Here is an 11146-nt window from a genome sequence, read left to right as displayed (position 1 = left end):
CAATGGTGCAATCTCGGCTCATCACAACCTCTGCCTCCCAGGTTCAAGCAATTCTCCTGCCTCACCCTCCCGAGTAGCTGGGACTACAGTCATGTGCCACCATGCCCAGCTAATTTTTTTGTATTTTTAGTAGAGACGGGGTTTCTCCATGTTGGTCAGGCTGGTCTCAAACTCCCGACCTCAGGTGATCTACCTGCCTCAGCCTCCCAAAGTGCTGAGATTACAGGCATGAGCCACCGTGCCTGGCCAAATTTTTTAATTTTGTAGAGACGGAGTCTCGCTTTGTTGCCCAGGTTGGTCTCAAACTCCTGAGCTCAAGCAATCCTCCCACCTTGACCTCCCAAAGTGCTGGGATTATAGGCATGAGCCACCATGCCTGGCCTTGGCTTCTCTTTACTGCTGTTAAATCGAGGTGAAATGTTTTTCGAACTCACCATGGTTACAGAGCTAGATGGGGGTAGAAGCCAGGTTTGTACCTTCTGATTCCAGAGTCTCTGCCCTTTCTATTTGCTTTCTGGCTTAGAGTGCCTCTCACTGGGCTCAGTCCTCTAAGAAGGTTGCAAAGAGAGAAAAAGTTTCTTTCTTTCTTTTTTTTTTTTTTTGAGACAGAGTCTCACTCTGTCGCTCAGGCTGGAGTGCAGTGGCGCGATCTCGGCTCACTACAACCTCCACCTCCCAGGTTCAAGCAATTCTTCTGCCTCAGCCTCCTGAGTAGCTGGGACTATAGGCACAGGCCATCACGCCCAGCTAATTTTTGTATTTTTAGTAGAGGCGGGGTTTCACTATGTTGGCCAGGCCAGTCTCGAACTCCTGACCTCATGATCTGCCCGCCTCGACCTCCCAAAGTGCCGGGATTACAGGCGTGAGCCAGCACACACCCCGCCGAGAAAAGGTTTCTTTTTGTAGTAGAGCCCTAAACTACTTGGAAAGAGGCAAAAATTCTCATCACCAATCTAAACTCCATAAAGGCAGGGACTGGATTGTTCCATTATTTGCTTTGTCCACAGCAGACACTCAACAAATATTCATTGATTCGATCAATCAGTATATTTACAAAAACAGACTCAAGCACAGTTCATTTAACAGGAAACTTTAGAAGGCGCTTACGCAAGACAATGTAAATGCTTGGGTGAGCACCATTAATGAGTGATGTGACCCATTGGGTGACAAAAGGAAGCAGTTGGGCTGTGGTCAGGCACAGTTCAAAAGCACTTTTAGATATTTTCCTTTATTTAATCCTCACATCCAGCCTCTGCATTAAATTGCAGAAAAGTCAGGCAGCTAATTGAGGAGTTGTGATTCAAATGTAGGTAGGGTGACTTGAGAATGGCCACTACTCCATCCCACTTAACGGACTACGTATGTGCAAATGTTCAGGTAAATGCAAGTAAGGGAATGTCATGGTGGAATGGAGTTCTCCTGAGAAAAGAGAAATGTCACAGTGTGTTATGAGCAATTAGGAATTTGAAAAAAGATGCCTAAATGGATCACTGTCCTATAAAAGACTGAGCCATGGAAACATACACAGCCTACCAGACGGGATGTGTGACAATCACTTCATTATTTGCTTTCCATCTTGAAGCTTTCTGTAAGTAATCACTAAGCAATGATTTTTCCGTGGGACAGGAGTGCCATCAACCCAATGAACAAGCACATCTTGAAGTTGCTTTTCCAATGGTGGTGGTGTTACTGATTTGCTGTAATCCTGCCCTGTGCTCTGTCACAGGGCCTTTCTCATGATCAGCAACACACATTTGCAGAGAGCTTTGATCCGTACTCCTCTGTCCCCAATCGTGAAAAGCGTCAAGCTGAGAAGCAAGAAAGCTAGGGGGTCATGAATTTATTGCTAATTGTATCATTCTGGTCACCAAGAGGTAACTTTCTGAATCCAATAGGATTAGGGCAGAGTTTCTCAACATCAGCACTGTTGCTATTGTGGGGGATCGTCCTGTTCATTACAGGATGTCTAGATGCCAGTTGCAGCCTCCCCCATGTATAACAGCCAACAGTGTCTCCCTCCAAATATTGCCAAATGGCCCTGGGGTCAAGGAGTGGGGAGGGAGCAAAATTGCCCCTGGTTGAGAACCACTTTAGTTTAGAGATACAAACACACCCATGTACATATGTGCACATATGGCCATAGTGCATGTAGTTACCTTGACACAGGGCTTTTTTTTTTCTTTGCTTTTTTGCTTTGGGGTTTTTCTCTTTCCTGTTGTAGGTGGGGTTTTTTTTTGTTGTTGTTGGTTTTTGTTTTTGAGATGGAGTCTCACTCTGTCACCCAAGCTGGAGTGCAGTGGTGTGATCTCAGCTCACTGCAACCTCTGCCTTCCGGGTTCTAGATTCTCGTGCCTCAGCCTCCTGAGTAGTTGGGATTACAGGCTCCTGCCTCCACGCCTGGCTAATGTTTGTATTTTTAGTAGAGACAGGGTTTCATCACGTTGGTCAGGCTGGTCTCGAACTCCTGACTTCAAGTTATCCACCAGCCTCGGCCTTCCAAAGTGCTGGGATTACAGGTGTGAGCCACTGTACCCAGCCGAACATAGGGGCTTTTGCTGTTTATTTTTGTTGTTGTTTTTTGTTTGTTCTTAATCTGAAGCAGAATCTTTGCTTTAATCTTGACTCCTCTTTTTTAGATCTGTCCATTTTATAAAACCTTTCCAAAGAGTTGATTACAACTGCTAACACTATTTTTGACATTTTTTGTGTGTATCTTTTTTTTTTTTGAGACAGGATCTCACTCCGTCACAGGCTAGAGTGCAGTGGCATGATCATAGCTCACTGTAATCTCTAACTCCTGGGCTTAAGGAATCCTCCCATCTCAGCCTCCCAAGTAACTTGAAGTGTGCCACCATGCCTAGCTAATTTATTTTTGTCGTTTTTTTCAGTTTGTTTGTTTGTTTGTTTTGTTTTGAGACAGAGTCTCATTTTGTTGCTCAGGGTGGAGTGTAGTGGTGCGATCTTGGATCACTGCAACCTCTGCCACCTCCTGGCAATTCTCCCGCCTCAGCCTCCTGAGTAGGTGGGATTACAGGTGTGTGCCACCATGCCTGGCTAATTTTTATATCTTTAGTAGGTACAGGGTTTTGCCATGTTGGCCGGGCTGATCTCAAACTCCTGACCTCAGGTGATTTGCCTGCCTTGGCCTCCCAGAGTGCTGGAATTATAGGAGTGAGCCAGCGTGCCTGGCCCAGCTGCTAATTTTTAAAATTTGTAGAGACAGGGGTCTTACTATGTTGCCTGAGCTGGTCTCAAACTCCTGACCTCAAGTGATCCTTCCACCTTGGCCTCCCAAACTCTGGAATTACAGGTGTGAGCCACCATACCCAGCCAGTACAACTGCTAACATTACTGAACCCCTACTATATGTTTGATACCCTGCTAGCATTTTACATGTATGTTTAAAGTTTAATCATCAAAATAAGATAGAGGTTGTATTATTCTCATTTACAGATGAGAAAATGGAAGTACAGGAAATTAAGTGACTAGATACGGATTTCAGCGGTTTTGAGTGAGAGAGTTGGGATTTGGACCCAGGCTACCTGATACCTGTGTCTGCTTTCTTATTTAAGATGCTATACTCTCTTCTTTTTATAGATGAAACCTACATCATCACTGCGTGCCCCTTCAATTCTTGATCTCAGAATTTTGACAAATGGGGCAAAATTTGATCTATGAGTAAAAAAATCACACTCCTGTACCTTGAAATTACATGGTGTGTACAGTTAGCGGAAACAGTTTAATCACGGGACATGTGCATGAGAGCTGGCACTGACTGTGGACATGTATGTCTTCCTCTTTTTACCACCAGAGTGTCTCTATGTATTCCCCTGCCAGTGGAACTACCGTCCTGATCACTGCATGTATGGAAGCAACTGCAGAGAGGCTGAGCATGAAGGTGTGTCTGTTCTGCATGGAAACCGAGGCGTCTACCATGACGATAAGCAACCGACATTCAAAGCACTCTATGAAGCAATACGGGATGTAAGTGTGCCCTTGCTGCTGTTAGCAGATGTGCTTAACAGCATGAAGCAATACTGGAACTTTAGTCACCTGTCCCTTTGGAGGCCAAATATTCCCAAAGCATAGAGTTATACCAGTTACTCCCAACCTCAGTCACGTTCTGTCACCATATCCACTTGCCACCTTGTACTATATCGTATCTACTTGACTTATTTCCACATACACCATTCATTATCTTAACTAAATTTAGGAGGAAATTTCTGTTTTTTGTTTTTGTTCTTGTTTTTTGAGACGGAGTCTTGCTGTGTTACCCAGGCTGGAATGCAGTGGTGGGATCTCGGTTCACTGCAACCTCAGCCTCCCAAGTAGTTGTTGCCCGGCAAATTTTTGTATTTTTAGTAGAGACGGGGTTTCACCATGTTGGCTGGGGTGGTCTCGAACTCCTGACCTCAAGTGATCCATCCACCTCAGCCTCCCAAAGTGTTGGGATTACAGGTGTGAGCCACCTACTTTAGGAGGAAATTTCATGTCACAAAGACAACTTCTGTGCCTTTTGCCACAGTGGAAGGTAACACATAGGATCAAGATTAGACAATAAAAAGAAAAGGATATTATTCACTTCTAGCTAAATATGTTGCCTGGTTGCCAGCTCCAATCTGTTACTGAATCAGGGGTCAAGGTGTTCAGTTAGGACAAGGAGCCAAACTAAAAGTAACAGTCAAGCCTTTATTTGCTTAACTGCAGAAGTACATGTAAGCAGCAGAAAGAGGCCGTGACTCCCCAGTCTTCCATTTTTCCCCACCAAAGGGTACAAGATAAGAGTCAAGTACATACAGCACAGATGGCAGGAACCTTCTCACTGCCAAGGGGCACTGAAGTAAAGGTTCTTGGCCAGGCACAGTGACTCACACCTGTAATCTTAGCACTTTGGGAGGCCGAGGCAGGTGGATCACGAGGTCAGTAGTTCGAGACCAGCCTGGCCAATATGGTGAAACCCTGTCTCTACTAAAAATACAAAGATTATGCTCGGCACAGTGGCTCATGCCTGTAATCCCAGCACTTTGGGAGGCTGAGGCGGGTGGATCACGAAGTCAGGAGATCGAGACTTTCCTAACATGATGAAACCCTGTCTCTACTAAAAAATGCAAAAAAAAAATTAGGCATGGTGGTGGGCGCCTGTAGTCCCAGCTACTCGGGAGGCTGAGGCAGGGGCGGGCGCCTGAAGTCCCAGCTACTCGGGAGGCTGAGGCAGGAGAATGGCGTGAACCCAGGAGGTGGAGCTTGCAGGGAGCCGAGATGGCACACTGCACTCCAGCCTGGGCAACAGAGCAAGACTCCGTCTCAAAAAAAAAAGGAAGGTTCTTGCCTCTTTATGGACTCATGGGCTAGAGATGGGAAAAGAGAGGAGAAAATAGGGTAGGCATGCAGGTATGTGTATGAACCATGGCTAGCTGGAGCCCTTTATGCAATTTCTCAAGAAAACTGCAACACTGTAAGACCCCGTCTGTATAAAAAATTTTAAAAATAAGGCAAGCCCCATGCCTGTAATCTCAGTGACTTGGGAGGCTGAGGCAGGAGGATCGCTTGACCCCAGGAGTTCAAGGCTGCAGTGAGCTGTGATTGCACCACTTCACTCCAGCTTGGGCAATAAAGCGAGACCCTGTCTCAAATATACATACATATATATATAATTTCATGACACAAGAAAACTATATGAAATTCAAATGTCAGCACTGGTAAATAAAGTCATATTGGGAACTGGTGACACCTATTCATTTATGTATTGTCATTTTTCTTTTGGTGGAGATGGGATCTTGCTTCGTTGCCCAGGCTGATTTCAAACTCCTGGCTCAAGTGATCTTCCCACCCAGCCTCACAAAGTGCTAGGACTACAGGTCTGAGCCATCGTGCCTGCCCATTTATGTATTACCTATGGCTATGTTGGCATTGTAACAGCAGGATGATTGGTTGTGACAAAGGACATATGGTCTACAGAGTCTAAAATATTTACCATCTACTCCTTTACAGAAAAAGTTTGCCAACCCCTGACATAAAACATGTAGAATGTATTAGGCTTTGTTGTTAAGGATTGAATTCTCTAAGTTTCATGAACAGGCTCTGGTAGAAGTGAGGTAGGTGGTAAATCCCATAACATAGTAACATTTTTTTGTGTATGAAAATGTGCATTTGCAAAAAAAAATAAAACATTTAAGTCCTGGCACAGTGGCTCATGCCTGTAATCCCAGCACTTTAAGAGGCTAAGAAGTGAGAGGATTGCTTGAGGTCAGGAGTTTGAGGTCAGCACAGCCAACGTAGTGAGACCCCATCTCTATAAAAAATAAAATCAGCCAGGTGTGGTGGCTTATGCCTGTAATCCTAGCGCATTGGGAGGCTGAGGCGGGCAGATCATTTGAGGTCAGAAATTCAAGACCAGCCTGGCCAACACGGTGAAACCCCATCTCTACTAAAAATACAAAAATTAGTCAGGTGTGGTGGCATACACCTGTAATCCCAGCTATTTGGGAGGCTGAGACAGGAGAATTGCTTGAACCTGGGAGGTGGAGGTTGCAGTGAGTCGTGATTGCACTACTGCACTTCAGCCTGGGTGACACAGCAACACTCCATCTCAAAAAAAAAACAATTACTTAAATAGGCCAGGTACAGTAGCTCACGCCTATAATCCCAGCACTTTGGAGGCTGAGATGAGGAGTTCAAGACCAGCCTGGGCAACATAGTAAGACCCTGTCTCTGAAAAAACAAAGTAAAAACAAGAAATGAAATGAAAAAAAGAAAGTATGCATTTGCTAGGGAGAGTCCGGGAGAATTCCAACTCTGAAATTCCCAGAATTGGCTGAGTGCCATGGCTCACGCCTGTAATCCCAGCACTTTGGGAGGTTGAGGTGGGTGGATCACCTGAGGTCGGGAATTTGAGACCAGCCTGACCAACATGGAGAAACCCTGTCTCTACTAAAAATACAAAATTAGCTGGGCGTGGTGGTGCATGCCTGTAATCCCAGTTACTCAGGTGGCTGAGGCAGGAGAATCACTTGAACCCAGGAAGCAGAGGTTGCCATGAGCCGAGATCGTGCCTTGCACTCCAGCCTGGGCAACAAGAGTGAAACTCCGTCTTAAAAAAGAAAAAAGAAATTCCTAGCGTTGACTTCTGTACAAGGAAAGCGTTTAGCATGCATCCAAGCTTTTTCTTCTGCATTTCCTGCTGTTTGGTTTTCAAAGGCCGGGTGATTTAATTACGCAGAAAATTTGTTCTGTGCGTAATGATATCCTCACATTTAAATATCCAAACACTGACTCCAGGGGCAAACTCATTCAGGAGTACAAGCAGAAGTTAAATAAGTACACAGCAGCCATGTGTCTGTCAGAGCCACTCTTGGGTTTCTTTTGTGATCTGTCACCCCTGGTTTGGAGTTGAGCAGTTGTGGTTCTTGAGTTACAACTCATCTTGTTTGTTTTCTGGGGGATCAGAAAGAAGGCTGAACAACTTTGTTTCAAAAATGATTCTGCTTAGTACACTCCATGATTTTCCTCAGTTGGGCTTTCTAAAAATACAGTTTTCATTCAGGCATTTCAATCAGAAAAATCATTAACCCTGACCCAAAATGTGAATAAATATAAAGAGACTCCATCATAAAAGAGACTCCATCATAAAAGATGTATTTCCCCATCCTCTGCAATGCTGTGAACCATTGTGTAGTGGGTCAGAGCTTGGCTTTGGGCCTGGACAGATGGGTTCAAATCCCAATTTTGTCACTTTCTGGTGATTCACCATTAACTGTGCCCTTACCTTACTGGGCCTCAGTTTTTTCATCTGTCGAGTGTAGATAGTAAGATTATCTACCTCAAACAAGTGTTATGAGAATTCAACAAAATGATAGTCTTTACACTTTTAGTAAAGAGCCTGACTTACCGTTTGTGCAATAATTAGAAGTTGTTTTGGCCAGGTGCGGTGACTGACACCTGTAATCCCAGCACTTCGGGAGGCTGAGGCAGGTGGATCACTTGAGGTCAGGAGTTCGAGACCAGCCTGGCCAAAATGACGAAACCCTGTCTCTACTAAAAATATGAAAATTAGCCAGGCTTGGTGGCGCATGCCTGTAATCCCAGCTACTTGGGAGGCTGAGGTAGGAAATTGGCTTGAACCCAGGAGGCAGAGGTTGCAGCAAGTCAGGATCGCGCCACTGCACTCTATCCTGGGTGAGAGAGTGAGACTCCATCTAAAAAACAACCCAAGATATAAATAAGTTGTTTTGATGATAACAATTTCACACTTTCTCTGGCTTTTTCACATTTCTCTCTCTCTTCTTGCTTATAAACACTTTCTCTCTATATGTATTTTTCTTTTTCTCCCTTCATCTGTCTCTGAAAATATTCTCTCTCTCTCTCTCTAGTTCTCTGTTTCAGGTGTTCATAGACACCCTAACCCATGTGGTACGTGTTTGTGTGAAAGGGTAGTGCAGCCTCCCTGCAAGAAGGCATCTATCAGATAGATATTTTTGCAGTAATTCTCTTGACAATCATTTATGAAACATCTATTTTATGCAGGAACAATTCTAGTTTCTAGGAATTTGAAAGGAATAAGATGGACAAAGCCCTAGTCTTTAAGAAGCATATATTCTGCTGGGGGAAGTCAGACAATACTCATTGAGAAAAAGAAAGAAAAGAAAAATCCAGCCTGGGCAACATAGTGAGATGCATCTCTACAAAAATTAAAAAAAAAAAAAAAAATTAGCCTGGTGGCACATGCCGGTAGTCCCAGCTACTGGGCGGGGAAGGGTTGGGGTTGGAGTGGGAAGATCCCTTGAGCTTAGGAGGCCAAGGCTACAGTGAGCTAGGATGGCACCACTGTACTCCAGCCTGAACAATAGAGCAAGACTTTGCCTCTTTAGGAAAAAGTAATAATAATAACTGGGCATGGTGGCAAGTGCCTGTGGCCCCAGCTAATTGTGAGGCTGAGATGGAGGATCACTTGAGCCCAGGACTTCAAGGCTGCAGTGAGCCGTGATTGCCCCTCTGCACTCCAGCCTGGGTGACACAGCAAGACCCTAGCTAAAAAAAAAAAAAAAAAAAAAAAAAAAAACCCCTGAGATAGTGCAAGAGTTCAAAAGGTGTAAAAAGAGTGGGCTGATGGGTCCAAAATCCTGGACTGGAGAGGAGTGGTCTACCAGCTGGGGGGAGGGGCACCAGGAAGGCTGCTTGCAAGTCCTAGACTTATCAGATGGAGGCAGTCCAGGGGAAATCTGGGGAAGATCCCATGAAACAGAAGCAATAACCAGGGGAAAGTCCCAGAGACGGGAATGAATTTGGTGTGCGGGAAAGACAGGAATGGCCAGATAAGAGGAGAGAGAAGGAACTGAGAGGGGAGAGTTTCCAGGTCACCTTGAACCTTTAGAACAAGGGAGGAGTTGGAATCGCATTCTAACGGCAGTGGAAAGCCCCTTCGGGAAAGTGATAGGCTCTGATTTATGCTTTAAAAATATCACCTTGGTAACGTGGTGGAAGAGATGCAAGAGCGAAAACACAAAGGCTATTTGTGAGACTAATCGCAGCCACCCGGGTGAGCAATGGGGCCGGCATGGGCTTGCGTGGTGACAGGAAAATGGGAAGAAGTGGCCATTATTTGGGATATGTTGTTGAGATAAGAGTTTACAGGACTTGCTGATGAACTGGGTAAGGGTTGTTGGGGGAAACAGAGGAATTGAGGGTGATTTCAAGGTTTTGACCTATCCTGTTCCCATTACTGGGGCTACATTGGTGAAAAGGACAGATTCAGGACTGGCCTCAAGGGGTTTATCAATGGTTTAAATTTCGTGATTAAAGAAAAAGTGTCCCAAACCTGGTCTGGGACAGAAGCTTCTTGCATTACATAATGCATAATCTCCTTCTGAGAAGAAATTGGCATCTCTGATAAACCTGTGTAAGCAGTATTTCTGATTAATTTAAAAGGATTAACATTTGTTCTAGGAAAGCAGACACCCACCTCTACTGTTAGGCAAGAGTGTACTGACCTTTAACCATTCTTCTTTCATTTCTCACTAGTCTTTCCATATAAAATGTCCTGACCAAGAGTGGATCTTTGACTTGATCTGCTAGCAGCCTTTTCCCTTTCAACAAGATTGTAATAAAACTTTTGACACATGTGCCTAACAAGTAGTCGGAAAGATTTATTTTGGGAAATACTGCTCATAGACGTATTCCATGAAAAAAACAAAAGAATTTTAAAAAACAACAATGATGATCTCAAAAGCCCCATGTTAGGAGGGAAGTAAACAACCACTAATATTTGGTACCTAAATTATTAAAATATGGTTTATTGCCAATAAATTTTACTAGTAGTTTTTAAACCCTCAACTTCACGAGATTACCATAGACATACCCTAAAGTTTCTTCATTAAGATTCAAGGCGAAAAAGATGAAGAATTCATTGTTTTGTTGTAGTAGATTTCAAGTAACTTGAGCCTTCTACTCAGCGTAAACATGCTATAATATATGGACTTTCCTGTCCTTAGAGACATGCATCATTTTTAGATTTAAGAGCCTTAAGGACCCAAATGTTTTAGACATTTTATTACTATTCTTTTTTAATGAGATGGGGTCTTGCCATGTTGCTCAGGCTGGTCTCAAACTCCTGGGCTCAAGTGGTGCTCCCACCTCCTCTCAAAGTGCTGGGGTTACAGGTGTAAGCCACCATGCCTGGCCTTTTTCTTTTTAAAGAGGTAAAGAAACTGGCCGGGCGCGGTGGCTCACGCCTGTAATCCCAGTACTTTGGGAGGCCGAGATGGGCGGATCACGAGGTCAGGAGATCGAGACCATCCTGGCTAACACGGTGAAACCCCGTCTCTACTAAAAAATACAAAAAAACTAGCTGGGCGAGGTGGCGGGCGCCTGTAGTCCCAGCTACTTGGGAGGCTGAGGCAGGAGAATGGCGTGAACCCGGGAGGCGGAGCTTGCAGTGAGCCGAGATCCGGCCACTGAACTCCAGCCTGGGCGACAGAGCGAGGCTCCCTCTCAAAAAAAAAAAAAAAAAAAAAAAAAAAAATCTGCCCCAGAGCCACACCCAAATCTTTATTCTTCGTTTGTTTAATTAATTATTAATTAATCTTAAACAGTCTCACTCTGTAGTTGGGACTATCGGCACAGGCCACCATGCCCAGCTATTTTTTTTTTT

The 11146-nt window shown here is 44.5% G+C and overlaps 1 protein-coding gene across 1 annotated transcript in view; it reads left to right on the top strand.

The window, feature by feature from the left end:
• GXYLT2 (glucoside xylosyltransferase 2) overlaps window positions 1-11146 on the top strand; it is a 91406-nt gene that overhangs the window by 79738 nt on the left and 522 nt on the right. Inside the window, exon 4 of the mRNA XM_026447618.1 lies at window positions 3766-3984. Within this exon, the coding sequence (XP_026303403.1) occupies window positions 3766-3984 (219 nt within the window). The remainder of the gene's footprint in view (window positions 1-3765; window positions 3985-11146) is intronic.

Source organism: Piliocolobus tephrosceles, chromosome 2 (assembly GCF_002776525.5).
Source record: "Piliocolobus tephrosceles isolate RC106 chromosome 2, ASM277652v3, whole genome shotgun sequence".
NCBI classification, from domain to species: domain Eukaryota; kingdom Metazoa; phylum Chordata; class Mammalia; order Primates; family Cercopithecidae; genus Piliocolobus; species Piliocolobus tephrosceles.
The sequence above is the reverse complement of the archived record's forward strand: the minus strand, read 5'-3'. Positions and strand labels throughout refer to the sequence as shown.